This window comes from Archocentrus centrarchus, chromosome 1 (genome assembly GCF_007364275.1).
Source record: "Archocentrus centrarchus isolate MPI-CPG fArcCen1 chromosome 1, fArcCen1, whole genome shotgun sequence".
NCBI lineage: Eukaryota > Metazoa > Chordata > Actinopteri > Cichliformes > Cichlidae > Archocentrus > Archocentrus centrarchus.
In genome coordinates this window covers 5,536,037-5,556,004 of record NC_044346.1, presented here as the reverse complement: position 1 = coordinate 5,556,004, position 19,968 = coordinate 5,536,037, and the positions used below count along the sequence as shown (strand labels likewise).

At 39.8% G+C, this 19,968-nt stretch overlaps 2 protein-coding genes across 3 annotated transcripts; one reads left to right on the top strand and one right to left on the bottom strand.

Annotated features, from left to right (window-relative positions):
• Positions 1-1,542: 1,542 nt before the first annotated feature.
• Positions 1,543-5,119, bottom strand: wdr83os (WD repeat domain 83 opposite strand). Its single transcript, XM_030736424.1, has 4 exons — positions 4,959-5,119; positions 4,057-4,162; positions 2,973-3,070; positions 1,543-1,900 (listed from the first exon to the last, which is right to left on the bottom strand). The coding sequence occupies exons 1-4, from the start codon at positions 5,006-5,008 to the stop codon at positions 1,834-1,836; spliced, it is 321 nt and encodes a 106-aa protein (XP_030592284.1). The 5' UTR covers positions 5,009-5,119; the 3' UTR covers positions 1,543-1,833.
• Positions 5,120-5,225: 106 nt separating this feature from the next.
• On the top strand, positions 5,226-13,095 carry wdr83 (WD repeat domain containing 83). 2 transcript variants are annotated; one of them, XM_030733561.1, is made up of 10 exons: positions 5,226-5,353; positions 6,416-6,526; positions 6,750-6,870; positions 7,210-7,315; positions 7,449-7,497; positions 7,732-7,858; positions 8,050-8,117; positions 9,028-9,136; positions 10,723-10,837; positions 12,138-13,095. In XM_030733561.1, exons 2-10 carry the CDS (start codon positions 6,424-6,426, stop codon positions 12,291-12,293), a joined length of 954 nt encoding a protein of 317 aa, XP_030589421.1. In that variant the 5' UTR covers positions 5,226-5,353; positions 6,416-6,423; the 3' UTR covers positions 12,294-13,095. The 2 variants fall into 2 exon arrangements, with proteins under 2 accessions (XP_030589421.1, XP_030589430.1); XM_030733570.1 differs by having other exon boundaries at positions 5,265-5,400.
• Positions 13,096-19,968: the final 6,873 nt, after the last annotated feature.

The following is a 19,968-nucleotide window of genomic DNA, read 5'->3' as shown; positions in this document are numbered from 1 at the left end:
TAAAAATATACATAAAATAAAACAATATGTATAAAAAAATACAGAAAATAAGAGAATGTATAAAACTATATACATTGTAAAAAATAAATTGTGTATACATATAATAATGAAGATGGTGAGTATTACTTTTGGTGAGTGAATATTGCACTTGGTGAATGAATATGTATGTTGTTTTTCGGAACAGCAAATGCTTGTCGCTTAGGCTTTTGACACCTCCACCTGCAGATGTGCATAGAGTCCACTCAAACCATTTTCCCCGCAAAATCTCCCGATGCTCCTCAGAGAGAACCCCTTTCTTCTCCTTAGCAGTGCGAAATAACCGCAGGCATTGCTGTAGAAGACAGTCCCCTTCTTGCCATGTCTACAGTTGTTTCAGAATGTGGTTCTAAGGCCAAGCTAAAAGCTACATCAGCTACCAGTTTGGAAAGCTGTTCAGTGATGCACCAACAATCAAACATGTCTGGTTCATACGTCATTGTAGTTTGTGCCTTTGCTCTTTCAGAACTGGATTGGAAATCAAAAGGTGCTTGAAAGCTTTTTTCTCCAACCCTCAAAGCCAAACTTCACTCATGAGAGCAGACAGCATGCCATCTTTTTTGAAGTGACATGGGTGAGCAATAATACTTTGTGTGATTTTTGATTAGCATGTTTAAAGGTTTGTCATTGCTCATAGTGGCCTTGTGTTCATTAGACAATTTCCAGGATGGCATCCAGCAGTTTCTTCTTCCACAGGAGTTTCAGTGTGAGGCTGCTGTGACACCTGAAGAATCATTTCATTCATTTTCCACGATTTTAGAAAAATGGATTTCTCCACCAAAGGGTGTGAACTAGTGTGTTTCCATAGATTACCTCTGTATGTGTGTATCAAGGTGTTTGTCTTTTCCTTAGACACAGTGAATATTAAAAGCAAGTGTTCAACATTAGAAGACATGAAGCAGAAGTACTCTAGGTATTCCAATTTTTAATGTACTAGTTTGAGAGCTAAAATATAGTAACCAATGCTCATTTTTCCCCCACAACCCTTCAAAGCCCCAATTGAGGGTTAAAGTTAAAATTAAGTTTAGGTTTGGGCTATTGTTAGGTTTTAAAACTTAGAGCTGATGGTTTAACTTTAGGTTAAGAGGGCTGAAAATATGACTCACAAAGGCAGCAAAACAAACACTTGTGTACAAGTTTAAAGTGGATGGGATGAACAGTTGTGGCGACAGGTGACTGACATACAGATCTGAAAACGCTATGTCCAGGTGAACAGAATCAACTTTCTGGGATTTCCTTACTTGGATGATTGAACACTGACATACAGAGATTTCTTCAGTTATTAGCAGTCCATTCAGTAGGACTTAGTGTAATTCAGCACCGATCGTGACGCCTGGTGAAATAAAGTAACCCAAAGTGAAAATGACTGACAGGAGGTGTCATATGTTATTTATTTGATGTACTGTCAAATGTACCCAAGTGTCACATGATGAAAGCCAAGTAATTTAAATGTGATATAAGCATGTCATTAGCACATTTCTTCCAAGACAAATAAAAGCCAGCAGCTCCTTTCAAAAACCGTACAGTTTTATTTATGACAATGGTTCATGACCAAACAAAAGACTTAGAAAAAGGTTAAAAACAGAAAAAAATGGAGAGCAAAGTCCAAGATGTTTTATCTTTCTATCTCGACATAGTGCTCTCCTTACTGTCTACCTCTCCTTTTCTCTCTATTACATTATGTTCCCCTCTCTCTGTTTACTCCCATAGATGGCCAGGAGGGGTTGAGTCAGATGTCTCGTCACCCACTCCAGCATCCACAATCCACTTTTGCTCTTTCCTGAGACTGGCCCATGGTTACCATGGCGGTGACATTGGCTGTGGGTTCTGGAGGTAGGACATCACAACTGCTGAGATGGACAACCTGAAGACAGCACAGAAAACGGGAGGAAAGCATCATGAAAAGTGTGCAATTTAGCTTTTTAAATGCACAATAAAAGTTTACTCTGTAGCAACTTTTATTTTATTTTACTCTTTTCTGTGAAGGGAAGGTCTTTAAAATGACTTATTTTGACATTGGTTACAAAGCAAAAACGCTCCAGGTCGTTTTGAATTTTATTTTATTATTTGAGTTGAGCTCAGCTGAGAGTAGAATTTGTGCCTGAACCATATAAAGCTGCCATGGGGTAAATTCACCTGAACATGTGGGAGCAGATTCATCTGATAACCTCAATGACATACCTGCCCGCCACAGCCTGCTTACCCTGTATAGCTACTTTAATTTCTTTAATAACGCAGGGATACTTTAATCATAATTTTTCTGTTGACCAGTGTCCTAAGACTGGCCTTGAACCAGCTTACACACACACACACACACACACACACACACACACACACACACACACACACACACACACACACACACACACACACACACACACACACACACACACACACACACACACGGCTGGTGTGCCTTTAACTCATCATCTAACATTATTTGCTCAGCCAGACATTTTGCATTACTAAGCGAAGAGTGCATGGAGTTCATCTTTAATACTACCTCATCTAGACAATGGCCAAGAAGGTTTTTCCTCATTGTAAATCTGTCTGTGAAGCCCAGAGCGGTGCCCTGCTGTAGTGCTCTTTTATAGGAAAATGTACTTCCCATAGGGGTCACACAGTTAAAAGCTTTTGGACATTAAAGCTGGCTTGTCTGGACTTGCAGTAGTAGGCAGGCACAAGATCTAAACTCCAGTTTCAAAAATGCAGACTCCTACACTGTAATGTAAACACGTGTTCCTTTTGTTGGCCATCATGCCTAAGAGTTAACAGAAACAGCTTTAGTTTGTGCAAGTTTGAGCCAAAACATGTTAACTTTATATTGTATCAACTGTCTTGAACAGTCACAAGTCTTAAACAATGTGCAGTGCACTGCTATTCACATATTGTATAGTATGTTTATAGTACATACATAGATGGGGTGGTATACTCACATGAAGCTGCTCATCATCTGTTTGGTGTCTTCTGAGCTTCTGGAGTTTGCAAAGCTGATGAACGAGCAGTAGACCGCAATCCACGCACACCACTTAAGCTGAAACACAAACACATGAGCCAGCTTTATGGCCAGTCTGCCTTTATGTTCTGACAAGCTTATGAAAAATAAAAGGAGAAAATGAGTTGTAGGACAGAAGTGCAACTAAAAGGATAGAAGGGTACTTAACACCATAGCTTCTAAATGGCACTTAACTGGAAAGAACACAAGGAACAATTATGTGGTTTAGAAGTGCTCGTATCCCAGCAAACATAAAATGATGCATAACGCAGCATTTCCCCCACACACAGGTCCAAACGGGATAACAACATTCCAGGAAAAATCTATTCTGAAGGCAAAGGGTGGTCCTAATATTCCTTCATAGTAGTAGGTACCAGATATTGATGAGTGATTTTCACACACGCTCCTGAATCATTAAATGTTTGGTTACAGTATTGGGTAGAGAATGCAGGAGGCAGGAAACATGAGTCACATGGGCAAAATGATTTTTAATTTATTTAAAATTCCTGCTCCGACTAATTAAAAAAGTTGCATTCTCAAATAGGGATCCTTTGAGTACTGTCTAGAAAAGTTCAGAGCTTAAATGCATACGTGAAAGAGTACTTTATTAGGTGTTGCCATTGTTTTGTAGATGATCTATAAGACCCCAAATCCAAGTCATTGCTAGTCTTTGCCTAACATTTCAGTGACATTTTATAGAAATTTTGACTTGAATCAGCAGCAAGTAAAAATTGCCCTGTGATGTTATCTCATTAAGAGAAAGTCAGTGTCACTGGACTTAATGGCGGTCTGCAGCTGCCCCGTCTTTGTTTCACTCATGTCCTTAGTGGTGAAAGTCAGTAGCTGTTTTTTATGCTTTCATCTAAAAGGTGGGTTTACCTTTAACCTTCTAAATGGAATGACTGGACCTGAGATCTGCCCTTTAGGGACAACATGTGGATACACATAAACATGCAGGGAACAAGGGAGATGGAAGTCACAGGTTTGGTGTGAGGGGCATGCGGATTTGAATGTGTATGTGTCACCTTGAGCATGAGTCCACACATGCTGAAGATCATGCCGAGCAAGTTCATGTAGTCAGGTGTGGGGTCCTCCAGTGTTGGGTTGGTCTCTGTGCTGGGGGGTTTGTACCTGCCACACCACAAATGTATATTAACCAAAGACACAATTAAAAAGGTATTTCATTGCTTTGTCACTGTTAACCCCCCCTGGTCCTGTTAAAAATTTTACACATGACAACTGAACATCTCATTCCAAAAACACAGACTTTAATATGTTGTGTTCAACAATCTCCACTACTTCAGGATCTCTTCTCCCACTCAGCCTCAAAAGCATTACTGCAGTGCCAAACTTGCACTTGCAGTTGTTGATCCACTTGATCTCACATGTTAAACTATTTAAGTATGCTTAAAGGGGATTCATCATGTTACAGGAAATGAGCCATGCTCACAGTGTTGCCACAGAGCTGGAGCAAGTTATTACCTAATTTATTGTTACTGCATGTTTCCCTTAATTAGAACTGGGGAGCCTAGGCCACACTAAAACAGCAGCGCAATAGCCCCCCAACAACCCATTATGTAACCCGATTTGCTGCTGTTGTCATTTTGCCTACAACAGTTTCCAAGTTAACCACTGAACACCTTTATGAAAAGTGATGCTGCCTGCTCCTATGACAGCTACTCAAAGGAGACCCAGTGACAAATAGCCACAAGGGTAAATAAAATGAGAAGTTTGAGCAATGGAAAAATGAAACAACCAAGAGCGCCCACCTCTACAGGTGCTCTTCAGCGGTGTGTATTAAGTCCTACAGCTAATTCACCTACTTAATCCTTTCAAGTTCCACTCAAGTGTGATAAAGGTTAGCTAGCTGTTAGCTCTCCAGCTTATTCTGTAAGACAGAGATTTACTTTCTGAGTTAAATGCCCACCTTAGAATTTTATTTTGCCTCCTCGGGTCTGCCATATTGTTGGAAGACATAATATGTTTCAACGTCCTCCTGTTCCGAGTAAATGAAAATAAGTTTAAACCCTGAAAACCGACAGACAGCTGACCGGCCTCCTCAGGAAAGGAGTGGAGAAAGGAAGTCGTTTCCTGTGTATTTAACAATAAAAGCTTAAGGTATTCCTCAAGCCAAGTTTATATGGGTAAACGGTCTTTGGGCTTTTATTTTGACGGGAAAATGCGTTCCCAGTATGCATTGCGTGCCTGCTCTAGCAAACATGGACGAAATTATGCGAAGGGGCTGGTGATACTTACAAACTGAGGGAAAACGTTGTTTTAATTAAGACTATGGCACTCCCCCGAAATTGTACTTGAATAAAAGTAAGTTAATACGTTACAGAGAACTAAATCAAGTTGTCTGCTTTTAGGTAAGAGGTGCTTTAGTTTTGTCTGTTTTAAGCCATTCATGCATTTAGGAGAATTTACCAAAATGTATCCGATAAAATCCCATAGTTCCATTACTTATTGGTATGTAGTGTTTTTGTGAAAGCGTTCTTTTCTGGGTGGCTGTGGCTTAGGAGGTAGATCAGGTCACCTACTAATCGGAAGGTTGGCGGTTCGATTCCTGGCTGCTATGTGTTGTATAAGAGTGCTCAGTTAGAGTAGAAAAGCGCTATATGAGAACTAGTCCATTTACCATTTTTCGGGAGAAGATATGATGCTCGCTTAGCTTACATATTTGTAGCTGTAAAAAACTTAAATCTACAGTCCCAGCAAACCTGACTGTCAGAAGCAGTTATTAGTTTTCTTCTTTCGGTTGCATCCTCTTCTGTCACACCAACCCTCTGCATGTCCTTCATCACTACATCCATGAATCTTCTCTGTGGTTTTCCTTCTACCTGGAAGCTTCATATTCAACATCCTTTGTCCATGTACATGTCCAAGCCATCTCAGCCTTGTCTCCCTAACTTTTTCATCAAACCACTCAACCTGTACGTATTTCTAATCCTGTCTCTCCTGGTCGCTACCAGTGGAAATCTTAGAATCTTCAACTCTGCCACCTCGAGCTTGTAAACCTGATCTTTCACTCTTGTTGCTATCCTTCTGTCACAAATCACCCCTCACACTCATCTCCGCACTATCCACCCTGCCTGCATTCTCTTCTTCTCCTCTCTTGTGGACTGTCCGTTGTCTCGGATGTTTGACCCCAGGTATTTAAACTCATCCACCTTCACTTCCTCTACTCCTTGCATTGTCACTGTAACACCTGCCTCCCTCTCATTCACACACATGTACTCTGTCTTGCTTCTGCTGACTTTCATTCCTCCTCTCTCCAGAGCATACCTCCACCTTCCAGTCTCTCTTTTACCTGTTCCCTGCTCTCACTACAAAATGAGAAGTTAGTGTGGGTGGTTACAAATTTTGTTTTTGTTTCTAACATAGGTTAAGTGATGGCATTTCCTCAGCCCAGACCTCAGGCTCCTCAGCTTCCTCAACATCTTCTCAGGACTATAGACTGTCAGCAGGGAGCTGTCAGGGCTGTTCGCTTCAACAGTAAGACAAAGCTAAAAAATATAATCCTCAAGTTGAGTCTGTTGAGCAGTTGGCACAATATGAATAGCCAAATCTGGTTGTAATGTAAATATGCATTATAATATATTATAACAGTTCAGTTAAGCTGAATAGAATATGTTCTTTATTTCATTTTTTTCAAATCATGAAACCTGTCCTCAGTTATGAGTTAGTCACTTAATATCTCTGTGTCACATCTTCTAAGCTGATGGGAGCTACCTGCTGTCTTGTGGCAGTGACAAGTCTTTAAAGCTGTGGAGCGTGAGCCGAGGCACCTTGTTGAAGACGTACAGTGGTCATGGATATGAGGTTTTGGATGCTGATGGGTGAGAGAATTACCAGAGGGTTGTACACAGTGTCTCAGGAATATAGCGTCGGAATTACAAAAAAAAAAATAAAAAAAATGCATGTAAACACATAAGAATGGAAGCTATTCTACAAAAGTGTGCTGGAGAGATGGACTGATTTATAAACACATGGATAAAAAACATTAAAATGTTTTCCATGTACAAAAATGGAGTGTCCTTGAAAGAGCTTTGAAATTTGCCATCAATAGTTTTTAGCGAATATTGTTTGCAGTATTTATTTTATGTATTACTCTACTTACATACAACTGAAATTCAGCACTTACAATGCATGACATTTGTCATTGGCTGCTTGCACAGATCCTATGACAACAGCCAGATTTGCTCGTGCAGCTCCGATAAGACGGTGATTCTGTGGGATGTCGCCACAGGCCAGGTCACGCGCAAACTCAGGGGTCATGCCGGGGTCAGTGCTTCTTTATAGTTCTATGTTTTCTGCTTTGATGTTTTCATTGCTGCTGCACTGTTTCGCTGTACTTGTTTTATTTAAGATTTTTTTTTTCAATTTGTGTGCATCCTTTTCCAATTTTCCTTTACAGAAAGTTAACTGTGTGCAGTTTAATGAGGAGGCAACCGTCATATTGTCTGGTGGGTCATAATGGCAATAAATTATAGTATTTATGGAAGGTGGATGTATCTGCTTTATGTTAAAGTCAGTTATCTGTAATAAAACCTCAGAGTTTCCATGCTTTAAACATTCAACATAAAAATGTTTTTTTTTTTTGCATTTCCTGAATTTACTTAGCAAATGTGTATAAAAATGCATGTCATGTAAGTATTCTTGCATTTACACAGTATTTTATGTATATGCTCATCATTCAGGGTCCATAGATGGGACAGTTCGGTGCTGGGACACAAGATCCAGAAGATATGAGCCCATCCAGGTTCTAGACGAGGCTCGGGACAGCATTAGCAGCCTCAAGGTGGCACAACATGAGCTGCTTACCGGGTCAGCACATTAGACAGAGCCAAATAAATAAATCTGCATATTAAGAGTTTTACAAATGTTTACATCCCTGTTATCTTCTACTTATTCAGAATGCAGCAGAATCTATAGTCTTTCTGCATGTTAAATAGAGATTTGATTTATTTATTCATTTTTGCTGTGGCAGTTTTTAATAACAATGTTCTTGTGTTTAGGTCAGTGGACGGCAGAGTGAGGTGCTACGACCTGAGAATGGGACAGCTGCATGTTGACTTCATCAGCAGTTAGTAATTGTTTTATTTGAAACATCTTTTTAACATTCACAAGGTGCTATATGCGATTCATGACACGCGTCAAAACAATACAATGCAAACATCCATCAGTCCATTTTCTTCCTCTTATCCCAAGGCTGCATCCTGAGCAGTGGAGCCCAGACCTCCCTCTCACCTCCAATCTCATTTTACATCCTGTATAATGACAATAAAGGCATTCTATTCTATTCTATTCTATTCACCCAGCCTCATCCTCCATTCAGACTTCAGCTGCTACGAGTGGCTGATGTTGTTGCCGGCGTTTATATCTGTGCAGGTGCATTGTGTGTTGAATACCTTTCGGTCGTGTCCCGGTGTTTTACATGCGGTGGCGGCCGACAGAAACATGAAATGCTGGTACTTTTTTCCCTCCTGGGTCCTACTGATTGCTGTGGTCAGTTTTTTTTTTTTTTAAAGGCGCAAAAACATTTGTCCCACTAGTTTTTTCGCTTCTTTGTACAAACTTGGAGGAAGTAGCCAGAAATACAGGAAAGGAAGGGTGTTTCTCGGGAGGTGCGCTTCAGGTTACGTTATGGCATTTTTCTATGACGATGTAAGGGCTGCAGCTCCATCTGGTGGCAGATGGCTGCATAACATTTAGGACAGACATTTACCAGCACTGGGTTAATTTAAACCTTAATAATTAGACCAACTAATACATCTGGTACCGACTAATAACAATAGCGATGGTTATTCGTCTAGTCGAGTAATCGTGCACATACCTTTGTGTGTGTGTGTGTGTGTGTGTGTGTGTGTGCGCATACGTGCACGCACACACACACACACACACACAAAGATTGTTCTTGCAACAAAAAAGAAAGAAAGAAATGTCACTGAAAAGTAGAACCCTTTAACTTAAGTCTTTTGAACCTTGTGTTCCAGGTCCGATTACCTGTGTGTGCTTCAGTCAAGATGGTCAGTGCACCCTGAGCTCCAGCTTAGATTCAACACTCAGACTTCTGGATAAGAGCACCGGTGAAATGTTGGGGGAGTGAGTGTTGGTTGCTTTTCATTTACAGTATGATGGGCTCCCATCGTGGCTTCATGTAATAAAAGACACCTGTTGACTGTGAGAATTTAAAAATTTTATGTTTATACTGGGCCACAGAATCTAATAAAGTATCACATTGTACATAGGCACACTGTACAATGATGATACGCACTGAATCGCGAGTTAAGATGCACGACTGCAGTTCCTCCACTATCTGTTCCCATGCTGTGTCCTCCTTGCTGTTGTCATTGTAACATTTGGAGGTTATACCATACAAACGCGTTTCTACTGTTCCAACTCTGCTTGATTTTCCTCTTTATTAGACCCCTGAACATTATGTTTTTCATGTTTCATTTCTATCACATTTGGATTTCGATCAGAACGTCATTAATGGTGGGTTCCATTTTGTTGGTTAGCAGATGTAGGTCGTAGCAGCGGTCAGATTGTGAGGTGGTCATCCTAAAGTTCTGGCACTGTTTGAACTTTTGGCACAAGATCAGTTTGGCAACACCCAACATTGATGCTCTCTCACAGTGCAGCGTACGACCAGTTTTTTAAATCTTCAACCAACCATATCATGGTCTTTTCATATTGGTCATCTTTCATCTGGGATAGCCTAAAACCACAGTATATACTGTGTATACCCTCCTTAATAATTCTAAAGAATGGTAATATGGAAAGTGTGAAAAGTAGAAATTTTATATTACCTCTAGAGACTAGCCGGCTCATTTATATTTTCTTTCTTTCTTGTCCTATTCCAGCAAGACATGCAGCAAATCTTGGATGCAAAAAGACATGCAATAATAGTTTAAAATATGTTCAACTTTTTCTTTGGTAAAAATCTGCAAAAACAAAAAGCACATTTATGAGTTTAAAGCAGCATTGAGGTTTTGAAGACATGGTCTCTAACCCCACATGATGTTAACTCTGCCGACAGACTGGTGAAAACCGTTTTGCATCTCTTTGTTTGCTAGTAGATTGCTGTGGTCGTCTGTAGTTTGCTTGGAAGAAGATGACTTGTCTGTTGACACTTGCCAACGACTCTCCAAGTGGTAGTGAAACTGAAAAGTCAGAGACCATTTGCCTTCAAAGTAAATGTGCCTTTTGAAATGTGTTGGCTGCAGTGCAGTTTTTACTCTGCATGTGAACAGTCTCTGCTTCTGGTTTGTGTCTTTTTCAAGTTTTACTACAGCTCAGCTAGTGGTGGCCGAGCATTTGCTGACAAGTCAGCATCTTCCATACGAACTAGCGATTAAATATATCACAAGTGGGTTTTTGTTGTGACGTCTTCTTTGCGACCGATTTCACTTGGTGGCAGCTAGTAACCACCTGCCAGCCAGTTGGAGAACACACATTTTTCCTTTGTGACCGGTGGTTATCATGTCCAATATGGAGAACAACTTTCGAGCAATGTGCGCATGACGTCATGTGAGAAACCTCAATATTTCGCATTACCTTAAGACCAAATGACAAACTGATATTTAGAAATTGCTCTAAAGTCAAGCACAGTTACAATGTTCTAAATGGTGTATTTACTGATTGTAAATGAGTTTCTGTTATTGATGTATCAATATTTGCTTTTATAGGTATACAGGACACAAGATGAAAGGCTACAAGTTGGACTGCTGCCTGTCCAGTAAAGACACCCACGTCCTGAGCTGCTCAGAGGATGGACATGTTTACTGCTGGGACCTGGTGGAGGTAACTATGCATTTAAATTTGATTTTTAAAGGGTATTTGAAGGATCTCTGTGTAACTTCTAGAAAACCATTAAATTACTAAATTAAGCGAACTACGTTAGCATTCTGTCGATCACATCAGTGTTGGTTTGGCATTATTCATAATCAATAGTTGGTATCACTGTTAGATGAAGCAGTTTGTTAAGATAACCAAGTAGCATTTCTGCACAGATATGATTGTGTAAGCAATATAAGCTGGTAAGATACGGTTTGTCAGCTAGCTGTAATGTTGCTTAATGTAGTGATGGTTAGCTTGTAACTTTAGCTGATGAAGAAATTTCAAAATGTCAAGTTAACTTACAAGATCAGCCCTGGGAGTTTGCATGAAAAAGCCAACCTCATCCACTCAAGACAGTACTTTGACACAAAAAGTGGACTGTAGTTTGTTTTTGTTAGCAGGTATTCTAGCATTAGCTGATAACATCCAGGAGAAAGGTTAGAGTTGGATTTAGTACGTACAGCCAAACTAGCCCTGCTGAACCTGACTGTACTTTTCTACTGATAGTCAAATTCCCTCTTGCTCAGTCAAGCATTACTGTGTAAAACTGGTTTTCTTCTGGCTAATTTTAGCCTAAATGCTAATGCAGACAAATTTTTGGATGTTCAGTTTAGCACCTAGCTGGCTAACCTCAGCTGGCCGAATAATGTCTGAAGCCACATCAGGTTTTTTGGACTTAATGTACCTGTAGCTGATGATTTGTTGACATGATTTGAGGATGGCGACCTATACAGAGTATACCCTGCCTCTCGCCCTATGCTAGCTGAGATAGACTCCAACCATGGATGGATGATGGATTTGAGGACTCCACTTCTGATCTACTGTTAGCTAGTATTGCTCACTTTTGGCAATGAGACCAGAAGGGAGGGATTAAGGTACTCAGGAGTGAGGAAAAGGGTCACATCTTTTGGATTTTTGGGAAATTAATGCAAATAATTGTCTGAAAGTCTCCTTTTGTAAGTTATATTATAGTCCATTCAGACAGGGGTCATCATGAACTTCTAATACATGAAAAAAGTTGCACATGCCATGTTCAAATAATAGGGGAAATACAAGAGTTACTCAGAACTAGAGTGGGTGGAGATATTGCTCTCAGTGCAAACTGCCACCAGTTCACTATCATGCAGATCTCGCATGATTTCATGAGAGAGTAATGAATAGTGGAGATGGTTCTCAACCTCACACAAAAAAAAAAAATCATAACTAAAAGCAATCTAAAAACAATCTAAAAACAATCTAATTTTTTTGCTTGTTTTACTTTCAGGGGTCTTTGTCCTTGAAGCTCCCGGTGGGGAAAGCAGTTGTGCAGTCACTGTCCTTCCACCCTACAGAGACCCGTCTCCTCACAGCCATGGAGGGGCGTGTCCAGGTGTGGGGCGCAGAGCCAGATGAGATGGAGGAGGATGTGATAGCCACATAGAGGGTGAAAGCAGTCAAACGCTATGTCTGGATGCTAGGAATTGGCTTTCTGTTACAGTGCACACAGTCTATCTGATGGACTTTACAGCAACATGAAAGCCTCTTCCTGCAACATGCAGATGTTGTGCCCGGGGTTTGGTGCTGGAATCATCTGTAAATTGTTCGCAATGTGAGACTTACCAGTGGAACCTGCACCCTGGCGTAGTAATCAAATGGGATTAGGTGTGGGCCCAGTGATAATGCACATGCCTGAGCAATCAGGCTCTTTATCATAGGTACATGGAAATGTGCCTTCATTTATCATTATTTCTCTGTTCCACTCAAAAATGGAGTATTCACAATAAATTAAAAAGGGAACGAGAAAGTGTAAAAGAATACACTTTCTCAGCTTGAATAAAATCCTAACAAGAGAGTATTTAATTATTAGAAATGTCTATGTGGCAAAAAAAAAAACTAAAAATGTTAAGTTTGTTCAAAGCTGAGCTATGTAGATAAACTAAAATTTTTAGAAATATGTCTGTACTCTGTCTATTTTTATGGTTTGTAGTTTCACAGATATTTAGTTCTTTCTCAAGAAGAGAAAGAAAATCCTTAACAAACCAGTTGGCACAAATCATATAAAGACAAAAAAGGATGCTTGGCTTTGGTTCACAGATGTCTATAGTCCACAATCTGCATGTGAGTCCACCTTAAATTCACAAGTTAACCAGGAAAGTTTCCAAATGACCAGAGGACTTGTATTTTTGTATTTGTGTCATTTTTTTAAAAATACAAAATCCTTGAATAATAAAATTGTGTAAATGGCACCAGCTCATTTGTATGTCTTTTTTTTAAGTAATAAAACTCAGATAAATGCAGATATGATCAGCAAGAGCTTATTTTTATTAAGGACTGTAGACACAATGGATTTACAATGTAACTTGTAAAATAAATAAAAATGAGAAGGACAAAACAAAAAACTCCATATCAAATAAATAAATAACTTATCTTACATAAATACATTTTTAAACTGACTGCAAAGTCAAAGTAAAGAACTTCAATCAGCAGCATTTGTCGAGCCGCAGGGCGTGTCTATACAACTTTGTACATGTCACTGTTATTAACCATAACATTACACTGAAGAGTTTCAATAAATACATCTGAGCTTATTTACAAAAAATGGTCACTTTGTTGTTGAAGAATTTAAGCATAGTTTAGGTCACCCAGTCAGAAAAGATTTACAGCAAAATCAGTGAACATAATAAAAGCTTTCATTGAAAAATAAAAAAATCTGTATGCACTTTTTGAACAGATAACTTCTAATGCCCCATACATATTTATAGTAGAGAACAGCAATCAAAGATTTAAGACAGCAAAAATAGTTTTGATAGTTTTTACCCAGAAATCATAAAAACCAGAAAACAGCTTCATTTTGTGCTTATTGCTTTTCTCATAAGTAACTTTGTAAGAATTAATTTCAGCTTCCTCAACAGCACGCCACTTAAGAATAAAAGATCATTCATTCATTTACAGACGTTATCTCCCCCCTTTACCCGTTTACTCTCAGCCAGCTAGCCCACGCAGCTGCAGCCAGCAGCTGACAGCTTCTCCACCTTGTGCCATCGGTGCGAGTTATCAAGGAAGGCCATGTCCTCGTGGTGTGTGGGCCTGCAGCAGGGTGCACTGTGCCACAGCTCCCCGGGCAGTGGGTTGGGGAGCACTCCGGTGAGCAGCAGGTTGGTGAGGGTGAGGTCGTGGTTGGAGCGCACACGGGGACACGTCCCGCTGCAGTACTTGAATAAGATGGTCTCGTCTGAGTCGTAGCCTAGCCCCAGGTCTCGAACCTGCAACAGGATGGAGCGCAGGCCACACTGGGAGTCCAGAGCTGAACGACGTGATCGAACTGGGATCGTTTCGATGGGATTCAGAGATGGCCCGGCACCAGAAGCTTCCGTGCGGCTGTCTGCTGCAGCTGGATAACTGCTTCTTTTGTCCTCATCTGGAGAAATGTGCGCAGATGCTGTTTCTCTTTTCTGATCTGGAAGAGACAGTCATTTATACAACTAATTAACCCAGTTACTAGTGTATTTAATTTACACGTGGTTCTTAAAGCAAAAGGTCATAGGTCACAACCGTCCCTTGACCAGTCACTTACCAATCAGCGATCTCAGCCAGTGGCCCTCTCCCGTCTGGACGCAGAAAAGAATCACCACAAACTTCAACAGAGACCTCATCTTTAGGGTCTGGTCTTCGTCGCTGTCGATCAAAATAAACCAGACACGTGTGAGTTTGTATGTGTGCGAGTGTCTGCGGGTGCGAGTGATGCCTAAGATGCAGACGAGTCACGACCTCCAATATATAGCCCCAGGAGATAAAGGGGGGTGAAGGGGGAGACAGACACTAACCCATTACTTGCCAACAGACTATCCCACTCACCTGAGCCTGACAGGGAGCGTAGGAGGGCAGGCGGGCGCTTGACCCAGAATTTGTCCTGTTGAGATTATCTAATTGATGTAAATCACTGGTTTATTGTTGAGATTCTCCCAGATGTTTTTCCAGAGGATGCTGGCCCCTAGCAATATGGATTCCCAAAGGCTCAGGACTTCTTAAAAGCTGCTGAGGAGTGGACAGTGATGTCACTTTGATAATGCTGAGAAGTATGTGTGATATATGAATCGGTAGATAGGCAGACAAGCAGACAGCCGAACAGTCATAGATAGAACTTCATTGAAACACAAATACAAAAATTACCCATGCAGGAAATGCATGAGAAGTGTTGCGTACTCAAAAATACCAGCTGAGTCATTGTGGAATGTCTTAAATTGGGGGCCTCTGATATTCTGCTTCTTGATTAAAATGCAAGAGATGTGAAAAGGTGAAACACACTAAGAAAAAAAAAAAAGGGGAGGTTATAATTAGAACATAAGAGGGCCTGTTTCAACAGACATTCCATAATGGGTGACTTGTCTTGAGCTGGTCCGTAAATTGAGGGATTTCATCAGCAATGTGTGGCTGACAAGTGGAATATGGAGAATATGCATTATGTAACAGTAATAGGGCCTAAACAGGCAGTGCTGTTGGAATTTAGTGTTTGTAAGAAAGTGCATATTTAGATGTTGTTTCTACCATCCATGCGCAGGGCAAATATACCTGATTGTTCCTTATGTAACAAATGATTAATCAGGCTGAATGTATGGAGTGAGCTCCAGTTTGTTTGTAGGCTGCCAAAACATTTTGAATTGCTTCCGGCTTTTCTCTGTGCGAGACTCTTACAGGAGATATTTAGTCATGGCTTACTGCAAAAACAGCCAATGTTAATGTGTCACATGTGCTGTCTGACAGTACTGGTATTACTAAAAACAATTTATTATTCAGTAACTTAAACTCTTTAAGTCCTTAACTTCACTGTGTGACTGAATCAATAAATAAAATCACATAAACAGGATCCATCGTTAAAGATGGACTGAGGTGAAGTGGAAAACTGTCCCGTGGTCTGACCAATCAAAATTCTTATTGGAAGGTATATACGCACCATGCTCTCTGAGCTAACGAGGGCAGGAATCTGACCAGCCTCTTATAAACGGAGCTTTTGAAGTTGCCTTATTTTTCTCTGAATTTTCAAGCCCTCATAATCTCAAAAGTCCAGCAGCTGCCAACATTAAATCTTCAGGATTGAAAAACACATTTTAGCTCAATCTAAAGCCATAATTATGTGTTTGTCCTGTAACTAACTTTGTTTGTTGTTGAGTGTTATTATATGGGATATGCCATAGTTTCACTAGCAAACCTAATGTCCATGACATAGAGTAAGAGGGGCAAGCATCGATAACCTGGAGACAATCTTTCAAGGATCATATCAGCATATGGGATAGGTGGCTGGTCAAAACAGCAACATCTTATAAATGGTCGTCTTTTTGACAACATTTTGATAAAAAGGCTCATCTTCTAGCTGTGAGTCCCTCCGTGTCCAAATCATTTTTTAATATAGTCATATTTTAACACATTGCAAGCATTAAATTTAAGATGAAGAGTGCTAAAGCCATGATGATGATGCTAAGTGAGTGAGCCTTTAGATTCAAAATGTTCCGTTAACCTGTACTAAGGAAATTATGAGCAGTCAAAAATGCTGCGAAAAGGAGGGAGGGAACATTTTAAGTGCTTTTATATAGAATTACTAGATGAGGAGCTCACATATTCTCCTGCAGGACAGTCTGTACTCTCTGTATTTAACATTTAAATGTTTCAAACTGAATTAGCACATCTAGTTTAACTCTGGAGAGTGATACCTATATGAGCTAGAAAGGAATGAAAAGAGAAGAAGACAAAATAACTGCTGGTAAACCTATAACAGATAGTTCAAGAGGAAAAAAATACAGAATTAGTGTTTCGTAAGGATAAAATAATTTATCTAAGTCTTGATTGACTAGACAAGCGTTTTACCGTTAAAGAGATTACAGTCATTTTTCATTCAAAAAAGAAATCTACTCAGGCTTCAAAACTTGATCCTTGAAAGAATTACTGAAATTCCTGGCAGTAATTTTTGTGGGCCATTATTAGTTCAAGATTTAGGGATGATTCCTTAGTAATTCATATCAACAGAGGTATAATAGATGAGAAATGGTGCTGTTTAATGCTGTAATAAATACACTTAAAATCTCTTTGGACACACTCCTTTCGTCTAAAGGATTGAAGCCAGGCCTCAAATATTAAGAAGACTCAGTAAAAGTAATGTTCTTTGGTATGACTGCTGTGTTTACTGCAATTTTTACCATTTGCACAGCACGATTTACACGTCTTGCCTTTTATTCTCTCATATATTTATGTATGTGGAATTTAAACCATGTACCTAAACACAGAAAATTCCAAAACTGGGTTTTAGCATGAAAATGAATTCCTGATCTTGGGAAGAGTGTGTGTGACCAGTTAACAGTCAAACAGTCATTTTTGAACACTGATAAATAGAGACGCTCACTCACATCTGACACCAGGAGTCTTGTTTGTATGCAGACCATCTCCCCCTCATTGTGATTTTTTAGTTACATAACAATACTTTCCACTTCCATATTCTGATGAAAGCCATTGGATGGGATTGAAGGATGGATTGGGATTCAGGACGTAGAATAGGACCAGTCTTTTACTTTGCTACTAGTACTTATTGAGAACTCACCAAATACAGAAAAGTACCACAACTACACACTTATATGAATCCAACCATACTTGCTTATCTGTTATGGACATATTATGTATATAGGTTTATTGGTGGCCTGCTCTAAGCTGCGTTTAATTTAATATTGTTATTGCAGAAAGCTACCATTTTCCAGCTGAAAACGAAAGGGCAAAGGACCTGACACATTCCTTCCACCTCTCAAAGAGACAGGAAAAGACAGGGGAAAGCGGAGGAGTTGGTGGGAGAAATACAGTGGAGATAGAGCAATCCTTTTGGATTACAGTGTGAAGAGCCAGTCTGGAATTCCAGCGTTGTCAAAGTACAGGAATGGAAAGAACGTGGCATCAGTTTGTGTAGATGAACAAAAACGGGAAAGATTGAAATCTGATAACATTTATACACGAATCATGCACACTGGCTGATATTATTCTAAAGATAGATACCCACCGTTTGAAGCAGTATCAGCACTATTATGATGTCACAATAAAATGAAGTAGCTAGATGCCACTTAAAGTATTGTGCTTCTTTATAATTTTATGGATCAAATTGCTCTGTCCAACACTGTTCCCTAAGCCCGGGAAAATAGCCATTTTAAAAGAAAAGATTCAACAGCTCGTACAGTTTTTTCTTTTTGCTGCACCACAGAGAACCGATGATCTGATGAAGAGCAGAGGTGCCCAAAACATCGCTTTCTTTGTGCTTCAATAAATATCCAATTTTTTTTTTTTTTTGGCTTGTTTTCATCTCAGTGGTGTGTGTCCCATTTTGTCACAAAGGTCTTTTTCTGCTTTGTAAAATGGCAGATTCATAGACAGACATGGGAAAAAGAAAGTTTTCACAGGACTCTATAAAGTCCTGTGAAAAACTGAGTACAGCTTTGCTGCTTAGATAGGAATTAAGAGGGTAAATAATAGCCTGGTACTAATAATCAAATGCACTTGATTAATTGACTGCCAGCCATGCGAGTACCTCTATAAAAACAGAGGTTTTGGCAGTTTGCTGATTTGGAGCAGGTGTTTGCTAACACAATGCCACAATATTCCGAGGAGCGGATGTCCGAGCAAATTCATCCCAAGACGTGCAATGTTCAGAGAAAGTGCAACAAACCCAAGAGCTTCATCTCAGTTAATGAAAGTGCATGAAAGTACAATTAGAAAAAGACTGAACAAGTAGGGCTTGTTTGGAAGGGTTACCAGGAGAAAGGCTCTTATCTGAATAAGACTTCTGGGACAAAGTCATAGACTGACTATAACTACTCATATATTGTTCTTCTATTACGTAATTACAGACCACCTAATGAAGTTTTCAAGGCTAACACTTTTAAGTAAAGTGTTCAAGATATAAATAGTAGTTAGTAGAGTAGTTACCTTTAAAATCAAGTGTTGTCAGTTTGTAGGATAGGAGACAGTTTTGGACTAGGATAACTGTAGCCTGGCAATACAATATGGTTTAATAGGGAAATATGAAATTTTAATAATACATTTTCAGTGTATGTGTCTAAAAAAAAAGCCCACCACAAAACAAACAAACAATACAAAGTGATGTTAATCAGAGAATAAAGTGTAACACTGATGACATTTCTGCAAAAGAGCACATGTATTTTACTCTATCTGTGTGTTTGTGACTGCAGTGCTATCAGAGGTTTTGGAGCTGTGAATTAGCTCTACATGATGAATTTGAGTTTTATCACTCTGATAGTCATGTAGGAAGCTCTTAAAATAAGAACTGATTGCAGGACATGTTACATTCATATTCTGTGAATACTAATTGGCTGCAGTCTGCTGTGCATTCCTGGATGAGCTGGTCAGACAGTCAGTCCATATAGGGCTCGTCTGGACCGAGCGGGTCAGGAATGAAGGGAGCAGCCTTCCTGTAACTGGAAATATTCAGAAAGGATTTAGCCTTGGAATGTCAAACTTGCACGGAGCTTCTCCTGTTTATGCCGTAAATCTGTTGGTCAGAGTGGAGACGCTCTCTCTCGTATGTCATCAAGGCACAAGAATGCACAGGGCTTCATTCCAGCTATTCTGCTTGGCAGGTGATTTCACACACACACACACACACAACTCTACTCTGGCTGAGGATGTGCAAGTTGGTGACAAGAGCTGCTAGACCGTGACGACACGGTGATATTTCACCTGTGTGTGATAGATGGGCAGGCAGCTCTATTATTCATGGCGTTAATCTACTTTCACATTTTTGAACCCGGCTGCAGGTATTTGCTCGTATCCAGTTTTCTCAAATGCGTTGAATGGGGTGAAACAAAGTTCAAAGTTGCTGCTGTTTTTCCAGTATTTTGTCATTTTTAGGTTGTCTGCAGGTATAAGAAGGTTAAACGCAAGACACTTTTGAATACCACTTGAAATAAAATGTAAGACTTGCGATGGAAATACAAATTAAAAGTAAAAACACACTGATGCCTCTCCAAAATGAACATGAGGGTGAAATGAAAGTTTAAGAAAATTGTTCAAATGTGTTTATTGTTGGTGCCCTGAGTGATGAAACAGACACTGACTTCAGAGTTATTCTC